General features: G+C 50.5%; 1 protein-coding gene across 1 annotated transcript in view; it reads left to right on the forward strand.

Annotated features, from left to right (window-relative positions):
* The first annotated feature begins 3,182 nt into the window (after nucleotides 1-3,182).
* Nucleotides 3,183-18,352, forward strand: part of Jag1 (jagged canonical Notch ligand 1) — a 35,843-nt gene continuing 20,673 nt past the window's right edge. Inside the window, exons 1-4 of the mRNA XM_041670671.1 lie at nucleotides 3,183-3,750; nucleotides 4,164-4,469; nucleotides 12,772-12,823; nucleotides 17,553-17,807. Of these exons, the coding sequence (XP_041526605.1) occupies nucleotides 3,670-3,750; nucleotides 4,164-4,469; nucleotides 12,772-12,823; nucleotides 17,553-17,807 (694 nt within the window). The 5' untranslated portion in view covers nucleotides 3,183-3,669. The remainder of the gene's footprint in view (nucleotides 3,751-4,163; nucleotides 4,470-12,771; nucleotides 12,824-17,552; nucleotides 17,808-18,352) is intronic.

Below are 18,352 nucleotides of genomic sequence, written 5' to 3' on the forward strand. Positions count from 1 at the left end.
GGCTCTAAGACCTTATTGCTTTCTTTAGGCAGCATAGCTAGCCACCTAGGCATTCGCTACTTTTTATGCATTTGAAGTTTCACTGTAGGTGTCATTTCAAATATTCCCTAAATGCTTTTGTATTGACATAAGTAATGGGGGGGGGGGACTCTCAATCTTTCAATCTTTTCTTAAGCAAATAAAGACTGGCCCTGATTTCAAATGTGCTTGTTAATGGAAGTTGATAATGCAGACACCTGCGTCACCCGGCCCCTATTAAGACACAGATAGGAGCCTTATCTCACGCTCAGGAAAGCATCAAGCTCGTCAAATCTCCAACCACCCACCACCCTTACCATCCTTCATTTTTCACGGGAGACTAGTTTTTCCTGTTCTCGAGCTGTGTCTAAAGGAACTCACACATGCTGTACTCTTGGTGCCTGGCTTGTTTCCCTTCACGTGACATCCTTTAGATCATCCATGCTGCTGCATGGAGCAGTTACTTCTCAATCAATATTGATTAGCTGATTCTTATCAGTGTTGATTAAGGATTTCTGTTGATGAAACGGTTTAAAATACAATCATTAAAACTAGAAGGTCTCTTGGGAAGCCCTGTGGGAAATCAGTACTTTGGGGGGATGATTCAGTAAAGGTGGGGGCACATTTTGTGGGAAAGAAATTGAGGCATCATCTTTAAAAAAATGACAATGATACCCAGACATGTGCAACAGGTCCTAGGGTATCTGGCTCTGAGCCCCTCCTTTCTCTCAGGGGTAAGGGTGATGGCTATGTGGCATTTTTCAAGGGAATGTTTTCTGAACTATTCATTTACAGTTGAAAAGCAAAGGCCAAAGGCAGACGATGGCCTAGCAAGGGGAAATGTCCATATCTGAAATTTTTTTAGTAGTAGTTCCCCATTCTCGAGGTCGGGGGTGGGTGATCTAGGAAGTAGAGGAAGGAGCTTCCACCCAGCGTCCATGGCAGTAAACGTAACTAGCTTCTTGGGGGACTCCCAGCTCACTGGAAGAGCCCCAAGTGAAATTTTTTGAAAGAATCCCCTGGAACTCACAACTATCTTCCTCAAATATGCGTTCCCAGGCTCAGAAAGGACTAGGGCTCTGTGCTGTTTGCTGTGTTTGGTGTTTAGTAGTGATCTGACATTCCTGTTGAGTTATTTAGGTGCTTTTCAGCACTCAGAACCAGTCTTTCCTACTTCTGAAGTGAGCCAGACTCGCCGGGGCACAGGTACTGATCTCAGCTTTCACGAAGCTGGGATTGTTATCAGCAGGACAACTGATTACTAAGGCGAGGTAGCTCTTCAATGTAACTCAGGTGACTGGCTCAAAAATTCTCAACTGAATGCCTGACTCTGCAACCTCCTCAGGTGGCATGGACTATTGGAGACAGCTTTAAACTTTGACAGCTTTAGACCTGTGAACCACAAGGATTATACATTCTAAGACCTCTGCGGCCTTTATGCGACCGTTTGCTTTAAAACCGTGATTGATCACCCTTACTTGGCGACTAAGGGTAAAAGTGAGGGGTTGAAGGAGAAGTGGGGACTACTGTGGTTTTGGAAATTTTAGTAGGCAAAGCCTGCATCGCATTAAAGTCGACAGCTGATGCTTTGCATTAGTGATAATTAATGGGAGCTGGGTATCTGAAGAAATGCCCACGAGACTGCTGCCTGAGACAGGTGCTTCTGTGACCGGTTACAAACTCATTCTGATTTAGGCTATGTGCTTCCTAATTATGTATTAAGTTCCTCGGGAATGATCAAGATGGGGCGCATTGCCATTAAGAAATCACTTTTGGATGATTAAAACGCCAAGACTGCTGAACCATCTGGGGTAGCCTTGAACCAATGTGCCGATCAGCTTTCTTGACCCCACCAAATGGTTATCTGGCACTTTCTATAATGTAGATCGCTACGAATATCTACCTTTATGTTGTCATAGTTGGAAACTACTTTTCCCTCGACTCATCATGCCTTTGTTTTGAAGGGTTAGAGCATGAAACCGATCTAAGAAAATCCACACTTTTCTTCATGAAAAGCCCAAAGGCTAGTATGAAACACCATTCCTTCTTCAGTCCTTTAATGGAAATCGGTTTTCCTAAAGAGTTCCCTTTAAACCCAGCTGGAGAGGGGCTGTCAGAGGCTTGGGCCAGCCTGTGGGTTCCCTTTGACCTTGATTATGACCAGGAGTGTCGCTGCTAATTGCAAGGCCCAACTCAAGGTGGAAAATAGCACCGGTTTCCACCACCCCTCCCCGCCCCACGAGAAGCCAAGTTCTGTGGCCCGCGACAGCGGAGAGGTTCTTTTCAGGCCGAGCCATGCCACCCAGAGAGCAACACGGAGGCCGCCTACAGGTGCAATCCCGCCACTGCGCGGGGGCGGGAGGCTGGCGGAGCCCTCCGCGTCTCTGCAAACTCTTCCCCGAAGCCTGAGCAGAGCCCTCGGGTGCCCGCCACCCTCTCCCCCTGCTTCCCCACGCCTCTGCCCTGGCGTGGTCTGTAAAGGAAGCTGGGAGCCCTCCGGAGCTCCACGGACTGGGATTTGGGAAGGGATGGCTCGCGGCCGAGGCTTTCCCTCGAATTTGCGGCAAGTCTGGCTCCGGGAAAGTTTTACAAAGTTCCCAGCAGCGTCTGCCCAGGTCGCCTCTGCGGGGCGAGCAGACGGCGGCGAGCGCGCCAGTCTCGCCGCCGCCAGCGCAGAGCTCTGGGCTCGCTCGCTCGCTGGGAGCCGCCCGGGCTCCCGGCGGGCAGGCCCTCCTCCCGGGGTGAAAGCCGCAGCTGACGCAGGCGGCTCGGAAGGCGGAAGCCACCCGCCCCAACTGCCCGGGCCGCACCACGGCGCCTACACCTGGGGCTTGCCTGGGCACCCAGGCCGTGCACCGAGGGGGCGGTCCGGCGGAGGCACTCCGGGCGGCTCAGAGCCACGGGCTCCTCCACGTCCCCCCCGGGTCCTTCCTTCCTCTTGGCATGAGGTCCCCAGGGCAGTGGTCTGCGTGTGGGGCCCCCCAGACGGCCAAGCCACCCCGCACATCCCGCAGACCCCCAACTCCTTCTAAGTTCCTCCCCTCCCCATCAACCCGGAGGAAAGGGGCGTGTCCTGAAGCGGACACGCCCCTTATGAATATTAACAATAGCGCATGCGCCTTGTTCCGCGTGCTGAGTAGAGGTGGCCAGCCAGAGACGCGACTCCCAGACGGGCGCTCCGGGTCCCTCTCCGAGAGCCAGGCGGGCACGCGTCATTGTGTTACCTGCAGCCGGCCGGCGAGCTAGGCTCAGGTTTTTTTTTTTTCCCTTCCCTCCCCCGCGTTCCATGCAGCTGATCTGAAAGGGAATAAAAGGCTGCGCATAATCATAATAATAAAAGAAGGGGAGCGCGAGAGAAGGAAAGAAAGCCGAGAGGTGGAAGAGGAGGGGGAGCGCCTCAAAGAAGCGATCAGAATAATAAAAGGAGGCCGGCCTCTTTGCCTTCTGGAACGCGCTGCTCTTGAAAGGGCTTTTGAAAAGTGGTGTTGTTTTCCAGTCGTGCATGCTCCAATCCACGGAGTATATTAGAGCCGGGACGCGGCGGCCGCGGGGGCAGCGGCGACGGCAGCCTCGGCGGGAGCACCAGCGCTAGCGGCGGCGGCGGCGGCGGCGGTGGCGGCGTCCGGAGTGCCCGCGGCGCGCGGCGCAGCGATGCGGTCCCCACGGACGCGCGGCCGGCCCGGGCGCCCCCTGAGCCTTCTGCTCGCCCTGCTCTGTGCCTTGCGAGCCAAGGTAGGAGTCTCTCCCGTTCTTCCTCTCCGCACTCTTCTCCCTTCCCTCGTGGCGTCCTGGACACGGGCGGCTGTGGTTCCCAGAGCAGGCTCCCGAGTCCTTGGGCACCAGGCTGCAGTGGGTCTGGGAACGCCGGCTCCCCAGAGGGAAGACTCCGGCCTCGAAAGATAAACTCCTCCAGGCTGGGTAGAGGGCGTTCATCACGCTCTTGGCCCCTCGGGGCTGTTCTCCGATTTTTCCCGTACTTGGTTTTTATGCCCCTGAATCAGGTCAAGCCCTGAACCTAGTTTTGCAAATTTATTTTCACTTGCAGCGAAGTCTTCGCGCCTCGGGGGTGGGGTGGGGGATCGCAGGGAGTCTCCACTTCGACAGAAAAACTTTCTCAGACGTTGACCTTCCTTCCTCGTCGGCAGGTGTGCGGGGCCTCGGGTCAGTTTGAACTGGAGATCCTGTCCATGCAGAACGTGAACGGAGAACTGCAGAATGGGAACTGCTGCGGCGGTGCCCGGAACCCTGGCGACCGCAAGTGCATCCGCGACGAGTGTGACACGTACTTCAAAGTGTGCCTCAAGGAGTATCAGTCCCGCGTTACGGCCGGGGGACCCTGCAGCTTCGGCTCAGGGTCCACGCCTGTCATTGGAGGCAACACCTTCAATCTCAAGGCCAGCCGCGGCAACGACCGTAACCGCATCGTGCTGCCTTTCAGTTTCGCCTGGCCGGTGAGTGAACGACTCCCGGACGGAGTCGAACGCGGGGCCGAGTCCTGTATTCCCTTGAGAAGGATTTAATAGCCCCTGGCTTGAAACTTGGCGTTAAGTGGAGAGGCTTTTTGGGTGGCAAATGAGAGCCCATGCTATAGCTAGACCTTGAACAAGATGGGACAGGCGGGTCTTCCATCCTCGATGGTGTTTGCTTAATGTACTGAAATGGGGACGCCGAAGAGGACTGGGAAAGGGAGTACCCAAGGATGTTAGTTTTATACTTACTACTTGCAATAGCCCTCAACCAGGAGGTCATCTCTTTGCTTAACTAATTAAAACTCAGAGCGCCCTGGAAGGCGACTGCGCACAGTCTGCCCTGCGAACGCTGTCCAAGTTGGCACCCTACCCTTTCCCGTGAGCCGCCCCGAGGGCGGGTGTGTCCTTCCTGCAGGGTGTGGGGGAGCCGGTTTCCCGCGACTTGAGGGGAGATTTTGGTGTGTTGGAGGGCGCTCTCCCAGCTTGGGATGGCGGCTGCAGGGGTGTCTCCGCCTGGTGTCTAGGCTTTAGTCTGGGAACCCCCGCCCCCTGCCGGCCCCTTCCTCCCGCCTCTGCTTGGTGAAGCCCTGGCTGCCTTGTTCCCAGCGGTTCCCCAGCTCTGGAACAGCTGTGTTTGCAAACTTCCCCGGGAAGGGCGGGCGCACACTCTCGTCCGGAGGGCACACGGCCTCCGCAAGCCCTTCCGGGGCTGTGGCAAGGTTTAGTAAGGGGAGGCCCGCTTGAAGTTGTGTTTTCGGGTGCAAGTGCATGCCCCCTCATCTCCCTTCGTGGCCCTCGGAACAGCTTGAGGCCGGCTTACAGCTGGCAGACTGCGGCAAAGCCCTTGCAACATCCCAAAATGGGTGGAAGGAAGATGGGTGCGATTGCAGAAGGGGAGGAAAGGGAAACGGTGGGGGTGTGCCCGGTGTCCAGGAGGCGTGACTCGCTGCCAGGACTGGTGCTTGGCCAAACTTGAGCTCCGAGGGTGGGTGGTAAGAGGGGGGAGCTCTGTGCCCCGGAGGATTGCTTTCCGCCACGTGCTCTGATGGGGTGCGCTCTGCTGCCTCCTACCCGCGGGTTTGGGCTGTGATTTGAAACTCTGACGAGGGGCGGGAGAGGAGCCTGTCTGGCTCAGTCTGTGTGTGAAGCTGAGCTGGCTCTTAAAGTCTGCGTTTACAGGAGTTGGCCTCTGCCGTAGGTGCGATAAGACAGTTATCGAAAACATGCTATTAAAGGGGTCTTATTTTGGCAGGGGCTTGCTGCTGTAAGTGAAACTCTCCTCAGATCTGCGGGCTGTGTCTGTTGTGGGATTTCACTTTTACAAAGAATGTTTGTCTTGTTTGTTAATCCCCTATTAGGGAGAACTTTAAGCTAAAGAGGTTGGCCACCTCTCAATCTGGCTGGGTCCAAGCTTAGGGTGAATGCTGGCTGCCCTTGAACTGTGTTTGGACTTTAGGAGGAAGGGGCCTGCAGGTGGTTCCACCCTCCCTAGGATCAGTCCGACCCCCTCGCTTTTCACAAGACCATAAAAGGAGTCTTATTAGTGATGTGGAAAAAACGGCAGGCCTGGCTGAGGTTTATTTTGGAGAGAGGGGTCAGAGGGAGGATGACTTGGATGAAAACAGACAGGCTTGCTACTCCGGCTAGCAGGGGAAAAGTGACCTAGAAGTGTGGCTGTCTGCATTTGACACCTGGCAGAGCCCTTCACAGACAAGGAGCTGAAATGGTATGGGTGGATAGCAGGTTGCCGCCACTGAAGGCGCTGAGTACTCTTCAGTGCCTTCAGGCCCCACGGGTCACCAACCATGAAATAGACTCGACATTTCTAGAAAGAGAGAGAGACCCACTGGGTCAGCACTGCGAATGTGGTTCTTTTGAAGCTGGGCCAAGTACATGCATCACTCATAAGCAAGTCTCCACCCTGCTGCCCCCAAAAAGGCTGCCTGTGAAATACAAGCTCTACTTCCCAGGGGAAGCTGAAGTTTGGGTGTATTGTTTTAGTTTATTTTCCTCAGTGTGGTTAGAGAAACGTGGCCATCTGTAACCTTCAAGAACAGTTCCTGGGTGAGTGAGCTCCTGGGAAAGCCTTAACCTTCCCTCGTTAGTGGACAGCACAGCTTCATTCACTTCGGTAATTAACATTAGAAGTTTGTCTTCAAAAATCTGGTCTCCAGGGCAGGGGGTGGCTTACTGGCAGAGTATAGGCCTGATATTCTCACAGACCTTAAGCTCCACAAATAAAAAAAAAAAAATTCCCTTGGGTAGGTAACAGTGGAATGTGATGTGTAGATACTAGGATTCAAGGAAAGAACACAGAGTTTAAAAAGCAAACAGAAACTCCAGGCTCCCTTGGCCTCTTAGCCACATAAGCTGCCAACCCCTAAGCAGGCCCAGTTGTCATTTGGGCTAAGTCCTCCTAAGTTGGCTTACAAGGGAAGGGAAACACTGCGGTTGGCAAGACTTAGTCCAGTGAAGGTCATGTAATTCCTGTCTTTTTGTTTGGTATCATGGCCCCCGTTCGTGGTCTAGAGAGGCAGACGAGGAAATGGTTTGGTCAGATGTGAAACACAATCTTCACCCAGCATGAGCGATGCTCTGAAGTGGGCCTCCCTGCATCAGCAACACATTTGGTTATATCCCCCTTGGGCTACATCCCACTTGGTATCAGCTGCTTGGTCCCAGTCCTTCAGCATCGTGCCCTGTGTTGCCATCCGTGCTGCAAGGGAGCTCAACTTGCAGCAACTGGCTTGATTTATTCTTCTCAATTTGGGGTACTAGGTGATAAGAGCATCATTATGACAGGTAATTGGGCTTAACAAGAAATGATTTGGGAATAAGCATTTATAAATCACTGAAATGGTTAATTTGCACCTCCCCGAATTAGTTCAAAATCCCAGGAGTGCCTGCTCATTAAAAATGCATTAGTGTAATTACTTGTGTTTTTGAAAACCTCAGTCATAGAGCTGCATTGGTGGCCCTAAATTGCAATGACTTGGGGGAGACAACCGTAGTATCTGGCTTTATCTTTAAATACCATTGACACGTTCAGAGTCTTGCTGAGATTAATTATTTTAGGAAAAGCCCACGGAATGTGACTGTAACAGGGCAAAAGGATGCCAGCTTGAGCCCTTCTCACACTTACAGCCTGAGTAACTAAACAACCAGGGTTAGAGTCAAGTTGCCTTCAGGTGGTTAGTCCCAGAATGTAAATTACCAGTCCTTGGGTATAATTATGCTCTCTGCCATCGTTCCTCTAGATGTGTGTTGGACACATGGGCGACAGAGGAATAAGGTTCTCTTTAAGTTAGCTTTTTCTGTACCTCGCCTGCGTGCTTAGCGTGTGTGCAAACAGTGCCTTGGTGTATGTGTTCAGCCCAAGGGATGATCTATGTATGGAGAAAACATCCGTTTTCTTCAAGAAATCTGCCGCAAACATGTTTATGTTGCAGTACTAGACTTTGGGGGGAAAATTGAGACCGGGTGGCTTTGCAAGCCCAGTTGAATAGCTGTGACCTGCGTGGGCTGCTGTCCCAAGGACTTACTTGGTTTCTAATAGTTTTCCTTTTCCTGCAGGTATAACCGTCTCTGTATTTTCTTCTCCCTTGTCTTGTTTCTTAGCAACTCGCTCAAACCTCCAGTACTTACAGCCCACCAGCTCCACACCCATAATTCTATGGGGACTCAGAACATTTGTAGAAAATGGGGAAGCTTAAGGCTCAGTACTGTTGGAAGCTGAAGGGGTCAGAAGACAAGGCCGCAGTGATGTGGTTAGAGGAATAACTGCCCAGAGAGCCTAACATCTTTACACGTGCTGGGACCTTCAGGGACGCCTTGGAAAGAGGACAAGCAGGAAATTTAGCATGGAGGAAAGAGACTGTTTGCAAAAAGGTCAATAGTTGTCTTCACATTTCACATGTGAAAACAGGGATGCAGGCAGCAGGCTTGGGCGGCCGGACTCAAAGTTACGCTGTTCCTGTTGAAGAAGGGCCAGACTTGGTTCCAGTGTCAGGTTTTCTAGATTACTTAACAATGTGAGGGCACATAAACTGTGTGTGTGCATAGAGCGACCTTGATGATCCATAATGACAAACAGTCCTGAGAATTTTCCCTGGTAAAGGGCTAGCAGTATCCCCGACCCCGAGGTTTTGGGATTCAAGCTGCTCAGAAGTGGCATTTGACTCCAGCTCTTAAATATACTTTAAAAATAGTTAGAACAAAAGCGACTAACCTTTCCTTCCAAGGGCTGGAGGACACATCTGGAGGCATGAAAGTGAAGATTCTAACATGGTAGGGAGGTCTTGAATTCAGAAACTGCTGCTGCTGACTTCTGGTTACTCCTTGGCCCACAGGCAGCCCCTTGGCCCTTATTCATGGTGTCAGTAACATCTCTTATTGGAGTAGCACATGCGTGGGGAAGACATTCCCAGGGTGGCTCCTAGTGGTTAAAGGGGGCATGTAAATAATCAAACTGAGTCCTCTACCAGCTCAGCCCAGTTTCTATGCGCTTTTGGTAAATAAGTAGAAAGGCTTCTTGTTCAGGCTTGCTCTGTGTGAACTGGATGGTTGTGCTTGGCTGGCTCCTCGGTATTCTATCTATTAACCTCGCCACCCTTTTGTAACTGGTGCATTTAATTATCAGTGGGATGCTTTTCTAACAGGTGAGGGTAATGATGGGAACGGGGTTAGGGGCCTCTCATTGAGAGTCTCCAATCTGGATATGAGCTCCGGGGCCCCTTGGTGAGCCTTTGAGGTGGGCTTTGATGAGAAAATCACCCTTTGTCGCCAGATCACACTCTATTGACATGTCAAACCCTGCAGAAATGGTGGCTTTCTATGGCGGGACCCTCAGCTTGCATGCACCAGGGGGAGTGGCCTTTTCTTCACCCCTCACCTTGTCCAAACCCTAAAAGACAGGAATTGTGTGTGCCCACACATGGACTCTCTGAAACCTTTTTTGTTTCACATGTTTTGTGCCTGGAATATTTTATACTCTGGCCACCCAGACGCAGGCAGGACAATAGAGCTGGCTGGACCGACTGAAGTGAGGATTACGGAGAAGAATGGGGCCTCTCCAGAAATACTGCTAATACAGGACAAGTGACAGGAAGCAACAGTTGAGTCAGCAGAGCGCATGCAGGGCCCCTGACAGACCCGGGGCCAGCAGGCTATGTACAATGGCTGTGTTGGCACTTGGGGCATTCCCAGGATGCGCTTGCCTCTGGCGGGCCTGCCTGTCGCAGCGGTCTGGGGTTTTGGACTCCACACGCGTGCTGTTTGGATGGCGGTTTGTTTGTGTCCCTCCGCTTGGCAGGAGAGGAGGCAGCCACTTCTTAGGGCTTGGTTTGGCTGCCACTGTTGCCAGGAAAAGGAAGCTCCCAGCTGCCAACACAATCACCTTTGTTTCTTACATACCCCCCCCCCCCCCCCCCCCCGCTTAATGTGGCAATTAAGTGCTTACTGCTTTGCCCAGTGCCAAGGTAACCGCCATGGAGTGGGGCAGGACAAAGAATGAACCCTAGACCAGCAGCTCAAGTGTAGAGGATAGGAGGTGGTGCCTGGTGACAGAGCCTTGGTACAGCAACTTGGTGACTGTGGTGTGCCTTGGGGACTTTGATGCCAGGACTCTTCTGTAGGTAGCATTGCATGGAAATCTCCCAAAAGGCCATTCTGAGAGCTGACCAGTCCTGTTTGATGCTTCACAAGAATGGGAGTCAGCTGCCATGCTGCCAGATGTCCTTGAGCCCCGGGCTGGGAAGGGCCAGAAGTGACTCACTCACAAATCCAGATGGAAGATCTGGTAACTATCACGCCTCTTGTTTTGCCCCCAGACTACTACTCTGGGGAGACTTAGGACACAAGAAGAAATCCAGGTGACTCCTCAAAGTCTTTTACTGTTTGCACCCCAGAAACTCAGGATTTTTTTTTTTTGGTTGGTTTTTGGGTGTGAAGTTAAGACTGAGCTAAAACTGAGCCCCTTCCAATCCCTCCTTGGACTGGGGACTTGGCCTCTGCTGGGGGTGGTTTGGAGCAGGCAGTCACGTGTGCTGATTTGTGGCTGGGTATCTGCTTGAGTGGCATGAGGTCCACACGGTCTAGCATCGCAGTGTTAGGACATATAGCTGGGGATGTACAGAGGTCAAGCGTGGGCCTGGGAAAAAATTAAAGCTCCCTAGCAACTAATAATCATTGCCAAATTATCTTGATTGTTGATCTATAGTGTGGGGATGGAGTGGGAGGGAAGAATGCCTCTTAATAAAAGCCTTGCAGGGAATCCTTTCTCTGAAGGCAGGGCACCCAGGCCCCAGGAGACCGGGAGCTCTAATCCAGGCTTTCAAGCGAGAGCAAAGTTTTCACTGCAGGCCCCGTACCCTAACTCAAGCCCACTTCTGCCTCCCAAAAGGAAGGTACTTGATTGAAAAATCATCGTGCCAGCCCATGGGGCTGTGGTACAGTTCTGTTCCCTCTAGCCGGGGTAGGGCTGGTCATCAACTTTCAAATCCAAGATGAACCTGACAGATGGCTTGATCTTACAAGTTCTTGTGCAAAGTCTACGGATTCCTTCTGCCTTGACTATGAAGCTGAGTTCATCCCTGCTGTGCCAGCTGGTTCCACGGCACCTTCCTTTGCAGTGGTGTTTGTGGGTATTATGTGTGTTTAGTGCTTGTGCAAGTCTGTCAAAACTCTTGGTATCAATGCATTTAATCAGAGGATTAATTACAGCAATATTGTTGAAGTGAAGGATGTGGGCCTCAACGTGACCAACAAATGAAGGGCTTAATTATACAGAATCAGCCACACATCTGGCCTCATTTCGACTTGGCTCTCACCATGAATCAGTAGAGAAATATAATTTCTTGCTGCTCTTTGGGAAGAGTCCTGTAATTTGTAGGAAGTCCTCGGAAGCTTAAAGAGGCTGTAAACAAGGTGTAACTTTCACTAATAAAATATTAACGACAATAACAATGTATTTGGACCTACAGCCACTAACCAGAGAGGGCTGGGTATGTGCCCCAGCTTGCCCGGTTTTGCTTGCTTTGTGAGCATTTTCCCACAGTTATCAGTGAACGAAATGGAATCCTGCTGTAAGTACGAAACATATTTCGGCTGAATTCCAAGGCAGGGTCTATCGCAAGATATTTTTGTTGTCAGAGCGGACCTGCTGTGTCACTGACAGAGTAATAAGCTGGCCTTGATTTATGAATGAAACCTCCTGCTTTCCTCCCAGGCCTTCACCCTATCGGTGCCATCTCTTCCCCCTGGCAGCAGTGTTTCTGGTGGCGTTGTGGTTATCGGAGCAACAGAAGCATTGCCTGGGTTCCTGGTGGAGGCAGAGCAAGGCTCCAGCAACCTGTTCCGTTCCTTTACTCAGTTGTGTTTCTCAGCCCCCAGATAGGCTTAGCAAGCTTCACCTCAGTGCCTATTGCGAGGGAAGAGGAAACGTGGAGATTTGCTCATGACCTGGGTCTTGGGGAAGAGGGCAGAATTCAGAGACAAGCTCAGAAAAGGAGGAGGGCTGCAGCAGAATGGCTGGCATCTTGCCAGGATCCAGGGAATTTGTTTAGTTACCCAACTGATTATTCTAGGAATGTTAGATCTTATTGACAGATAGGTTCATCAATAAATATAACCCATGGGTGTGCGGTGGCTTCTCCTTTGTACTTTCTCCCACAGACGGCCGCAGCCCACCCCACCACCCATGCTAGGTTGCTGCCTTTGTCTTAAGTCTTTGAGCCCTACCCCTCCTTCTTCCGAGAGTCACCTGATACTTGTGGGAGCTGGGATGGTCTCACACAGACAGGGCTTTCAAAGGGGTTCTGAAAAGGAAAAGGGGGCCTCCCTGGGGACTGCCCCCACCAGGGCCCAAAGCGTAACCCTAGCAGCTCTCTTCTCAGTGCAAACACCTGAGTAGGTTGGCTTGGGAGAAATTCTTTGTGTGGGTTTTTTTTTTTTTTCCCTCATGCACGAGAACTAGGGACTGAAAAGTTTTGGGAAACCTATATGTTATGTGTTCCCATATAGGGAGGTACTATTTTCTGATCAGGACTCTGGGCTGCTGGCTTGCTTGGTCTGAGCCCCAGTTTGCCCCTGCTGGGTAGAAGGAGGTATCAGCCTGGAATGAGAGCTGAAGAGAAAAAGTAGAGGTTGGTCTGGCTTCAGATATCCAGCTGCCTCTTTGACATTCTATTTTGGGTAGGCAGAACACACAGGGAGGCCCCGAGACTGCAGCATCATAGGGTTGACCCATTCTATCTGACTCACTAAACTTTGCTTATCTGTCTTGCAGAGGTCCTACACTTTGCTGGTAGAGGCATGGGATTCCAGTAACGACACTGTTCGTAAGTATCTCCCCAGGGAACTGTCCCCCGAAAGGCTGGTGAAGTGCAGTGCTGGGCAGATCTGCCAGAGGACAAGCCCCCAGTGCCCCTCTCCCACCTGCCCTGCCCCCAACCGGGCTAAACCTGTCTGTGGAGTCCCTGCCTTCACTCCCTAAAACTTTCATCTGAAAATATTAAGTAGCCAGAATAGACTCCCAGTTTACTCAGTCCTTGCAAAAAAAAAAAGGGACCTAGATTATCTCTGGATGGAGATCTTAATGGTTTTACAACTTTAAAACCTTGTAGACTGCTAAAGGATCAAAGTGGTGGCTTCTTAAGAGTCCATTTAAACTTGAAGTGAGCATTTAATCTCTCATCAGAAAGATAAAGCCGTGGAGGGAGGTGCTGGTCTCTAAAGACCAACCTTAAATTTCACTGGGTGGGCAGGTGAGCCAGCCTGAGTTTCCCACACTGCTCGCCACAAACCTCCCATTGAAGCAGAATTTCAGAGCCCCTGAAGTCATGACCTGCCCTGTCCCTTCTGAAAGATGGCTCTGTTTTCTAGGCAGGTTGCTTTTCAGGCCTGCAGAGGGGTATGTGGGGGTAGAGGCGGGGTAGGGGGTGAGGCAGTGACGGTGTGCTCTGGTGACGGTGGTCCACTGTGACTTAACATGTCTTCCCTCACGCCAAAGTAGACGGTCCCTTTTTGATTGCCAGAGCCTGGGTTCTCATTGGAAAACCTCTCTGAGAGTTTTTGTTTTGTTCAGGAAAAACCACATGTTTACCTTTGCCCTCTGCTCTCAGAATGTCTTTTTCCTTCTGCTTCTCTGGCCTCCCATCCATTTCTTATATTTTTCCACTGCCAATACCACCTTTTCTTGCTTGTCAACATCACTGTGCTATTCTACTATAGCTGAAGGCAGTCAGTTTCTATATAGCACGGGTATAGTTATGGCTGCATTTAAATTCATTGGGCAGTTCAGCAGAGCTGGATTCCTAGGCCGCTTAGGGTCACGGAATCCTTGCCCAGCCCTGGTGTGAGGCAGGCTGCCTGTCACTTGGGATGTCCGCTTTCTTTGCCATCCAGCTATTTAGACACTGGCCCTTCCTAGAAAGGAGCTTGTAGAAGACCAGGATCTGAGCTGTCTCATAGTGAGGCACATTTATCCTTTGAGGGTGGTGTTAGGGCCCTCGGCCAGTCTTGCTTATGATTGATGTCAGCTAAGGTCATGAATACCTGTCTTTTCTGCCCTCCCACAAACACTGAGCTCTCTGTGTAGATTTTCCCTTATGTACAGTGCAATGCACAGGGGCATAGAAGAAATGGACCTTCTGTGCAGGACTGGTATTCCACTAGCAATTTAAGAAATCCAATGGATGGATTGCTATCCATCCTTGACCAGGGCAGGATGTCTGATAAGGACCCGGGAGAGGATTCCTACCCCAGCATCTGTATCACACTCCAGAGCTGTGCTCCCAGGGACCGCACGTCCACAGCTCCCCATAGTTGTCCACGTTTCTCGGCAATGGTAATCCCCCCTCGTTGGGATTCCTGGATATCTCATCTCTTCCTAGGCTAACTCGTCCCCGGAAGAGGTGAGAACAAAGTGCTCTCAGATCTCACATTCTAGGAAGAGTGGGTGACGTCCTCACAGGTGCCCATTGCAGTTAAGTTTGCAGGTGGCTTTTCTGGGTTCTTATTCTACCTCTTTATCTCTTGTCCGTATTTCCTAGGTATCACAAATTCAGTGGTCAAAGCCAAATTGGGGGGTCTGTCCTCTCCGAGAGCACCCCCCCTTTAACGGAACCCTTTCCGGGTGATAAGCACCAGGATTTGGAGAACCAGTGCCATAAGCCATACATCTGGATGGCCCCTGTGTACTCTTTTATTGTCCCCATCCTCACAGCCTCCAACTTCTGCACAATCTTGTCCTTTTGCCTTCTACAGAATCCAAGCGCCTGCTAACATGTCTGCTGCTGCAGGTCTGGCCACTGCACTGCCTGCTTGCATCTGAGCTAGCATGACTGCCACAGGGCCTGTCCTTATTGGCTCTGGTCAGCTTCCAATATCATCTCCATTCTTGCTCCATCTTTGTTTTATTTTTCTTGACCATTACATGTGATGGCCACCCTAATAGTTTAATAGTTTCGCTGCTTAATAGCTTCCCATAGCTCTTGGGTCAGATCTTTTTGGGCCTTTTCTTTCTTTCCCTCTTGGCTTGTCTTAACACACCATGTCTACTGTGTCTATATCCTAGGTATTCTTTATTGATTTTTATTCTTGTGTGTATCACATTTCTTTCTTGTCCCAGGATTTTGATGTGTACTATTTGCTCTTCCCAGGATGTTCGACTCCTTGTTTTCTTTACCCTCTGCCCTTCTAAAGCACTTGAGAATGCCAAGGAAGCCAATGGTGCAGGCTGTCTGTTGGTAGTTCATCGAGGTGCAAACATCACTTGGGGACAGATTTCCTTTTCACATCAGCTGTTCAGTGAACCCTCATGAACAGAGTCTAGACCAGATTAAGCTCGGGTGCTTTTGAAGTTCCAAGGCTGACGTCCAGTCATTTCTAATGTGGATCAGAATTATAGCATATAAAGATCCAAGTTTCTCTTTTTCCACCTGAGCAAAAGATTTCAGGATATGGTAGTGATAATTTGATTGATGGGGTAGGTAAACATAACCAGCAATCCTTGAAACCAGGTTTTCTATATAGCTTAGCCTTCTCAGCTAAGGCTGCAGTCTAGGTTTTCTGACTGGTCCTTGGGTCGTGTTCTTTGTGTTCCCCCTCCTTTCTTCTTCGTGTACAAGGGTGTGTATATGTTTCACGATGCACCTTTATGCCATTGAAACATACTGGGATGTGTGCTCACATCCTTTCCAGTCCTAAGGCTGGAACTACCCCAGGTGCGCTGCCCCTGGTACTTAGTGGCCTAAGCTGATGGGAGAGCCGAGTCAGGTGGCAGTGTAGAGTCATCACGCAGGAAACTCGGGCTCCTTAACCTAGATAGCATAGAGCGTGTCACATAGGCCGGAGCCTCTTGCCTCAGTGGGTGTCAAGTTGTTTCCATAGCTTTGTTGGCTCCCTGAGGATTCGGAAGTTACCATCTTCACAGCATTTCCTGGAAGCAGGTAGAAAGTGCGCTGAACTAGAGTTCTGCACCATTCAGCACCCTCAGGATGGTCCTGACCTGTGGTCTGAATGATGGTTGGGATCCGCCTGAGAGAAGCTAAGATACCTTTGTGACGTGGCTACTGTGTTTAACAGTTCCTTCCTTAAGCTCTTATAACCACGCAGTAACAGCCCACTACATTTCTTAACTGACTCTGCAAAGCAAACAGGCAGTTAGTGGAGAGGCATTTTTGCCATTCTTTGCTCTGTGTATGTTTGCAAAAACTCAAGTACAGTGTTACCGGCATGTGGTTCTGTGTGTTGCTGGATGTAAGCCTGAAGGTACATGGACTTGTTCAAGGCCTTTCTTGCCCACACCACAGTCCAGACTGGCTGGGGCTGTGTTGGTTGTAGATGGAGCCACCCAGGAGTTCTTCCTCTGGTCACCTGTAGGGCTTGTCTAGCTTTGTCTAGAAGCACAGGCCCAAGGCCTAGAAAAACAGTGGTGTGGGTGTGCAGAAATCACAGAGACAGTTGCAAGGAGGGCCGACGTTGCCTCTCCAAGGTGGCCTTGCATTTGACAAGGTGATGACTGGCAGGTTTAAGAAAACAAACATAGCACCAAGTTGAGTGCTGACTGCGAGCCTTGTCTGCTTACATCCTTCTGTACTCCTTGCTCCTGGGGTTTGGCACTATTTTAGTACCTGTCTCTTCTCTTAGACTAGATGCAGGTGACCTCAGTGTAGAGGCCAGGCCTTACTGCTTCTGAGACCTACTTGGACTCTAGACATTACTTTGCCTAGCAAGCTTTTTAAGGAACCTGAGTGAGAGGTTTTTGGTGCTGCCAATGGAATGCCAGTTTAAGCATTTATTAATTGTGTTTTTCATGTATTGCAATCCCCCCCTTGACTTTCAGCGAAGAAAATAGAGCTTTTCCAAGAAAACTTGAAAGTCAAATGAAAATACAGATTACTAACCTTATCTGGAACAGTTAAATTTCTTTAAAAGTAAAATTTCCCAAGGGGCAGCCTTCTATAACATTTAGGAGTTTTTTGCAAAGTAGTGTGGCCATCAATATGTTAGGAAAGTTGGCAAAGAACCCAGAGCACAGGAACAAATCAGATGGTCACGTGTCACTAAAGGCCAGTTTAAACAGCATTATATCTATTGGGCAAGGATCAGACTGTGGTACTGCTGCTGGTGCAGCCCTGGGAGCTGTTGGAAGATGGGCCCACAGGCTTTGCTGGCAGGGAATGGGGAATCATCCGTGGATGGAGTGTGTTGCTCTTGTTGCTTCCTCCAAATCTGCCCTAACGTTCTTAGCATAGCTCTTGTTGCTGGCCCCACAGTCCCATTCAACAAACTGTAACAGTCCCATTACAGCTGCGAATAGCAAGAGGCCAACATTGCTGACTTGAGTGCCTCTGGATCAGGGATGAGGTGCATGGATTTAATGGTATTTCCAGGCAAGGAAATAATATGAAGCACCTGGCAACGAGTTGAAGGGATGAATTGGCATATTTTTTGTACCATGTGTGTTTCTAGTCTGAAAGTAGCCAAAATAGTCAGAGCAGAAGATGCTAATGTGAATGTTAATGAGTGTCATCTTTTTTTTTTCTTTTTCTTTTTTGCCTCTAGAACCTGATAGCATAATTGAAAAGGCCTCTCACTCAGGCATGATAAACCCCAGCCGGCAATGGCAGACACTGAAACAAAACACAGGGATTGCCCACTTTGAGTATCAGATCCGAGTGACTTGTGATGACCACTATTACGGCTTTGGCTGCAATAAGTTCTGTCGACCTAGAGATGACTTCTTTGGACACTATGCCTGTGACCAGAATGGCAACAAAACCTGCATGGAAGGCTGGATGGGTCCTGAGTGTAACAAAGGTAGGTATGTGTGCATGCAGCTGGGTGGGTTGGCGAATGCTGACGGCCTGTCGCTTTTGGTGCCAGGTTCCCACCCTTACAGCAAGCTGTCCAGTGGCGGGGTGGGATGTTGCTGTTATCGTGGACCGAACCATGTAGATGCTGTATGTAGGAGATTCTCTTGGTGCCCTGTCCAGATCCCCTCTTCCAGCTGGTGTCCCCATCCCCCATCTGCTGTGAGTGTTGGCTGCTAACAGCTCGCAGCTGCTCCTTCTCCAGGGAGTTGTCCTTGGCCAAGCAGGAGCCACTCTTCTGCCCCATCCCTACAGCAAACAGTTACAGAGTGACTGACACGGGGAGGGGCGTGTTCCAAAGGCCAGCCCCTTTGCCTTAACGCTGTGGTATAAGATTCACACTCCAGAGCTTCCCCTGGGATCTCGCTGAAGTCAGACCCCAGCTGAGACCATAGCCTTGCTCAACTCCTCCTTCAGCCTCATCTGCCTCCCCATTCCTTTCTCCTATTACCACATCTCCTCCTCAGACTGTATTTCTGCGGAGCCTGATGC

This window comes from Microtus oregoni, unplaced genomic scaffold (genome assembly GCF_018167655.1).
Source record: "Microtus oregoni isolate MIOR12 unplaced genomic scaffold, Mior012 000020F_ref0000438, whole genome shotgun sequence".
Lineage (NCBI taxonomy): Eukaryota > Metazoa > Chordata > Mammalia > Rodentia > Cricetidae > Microtus > Microtus oregoni.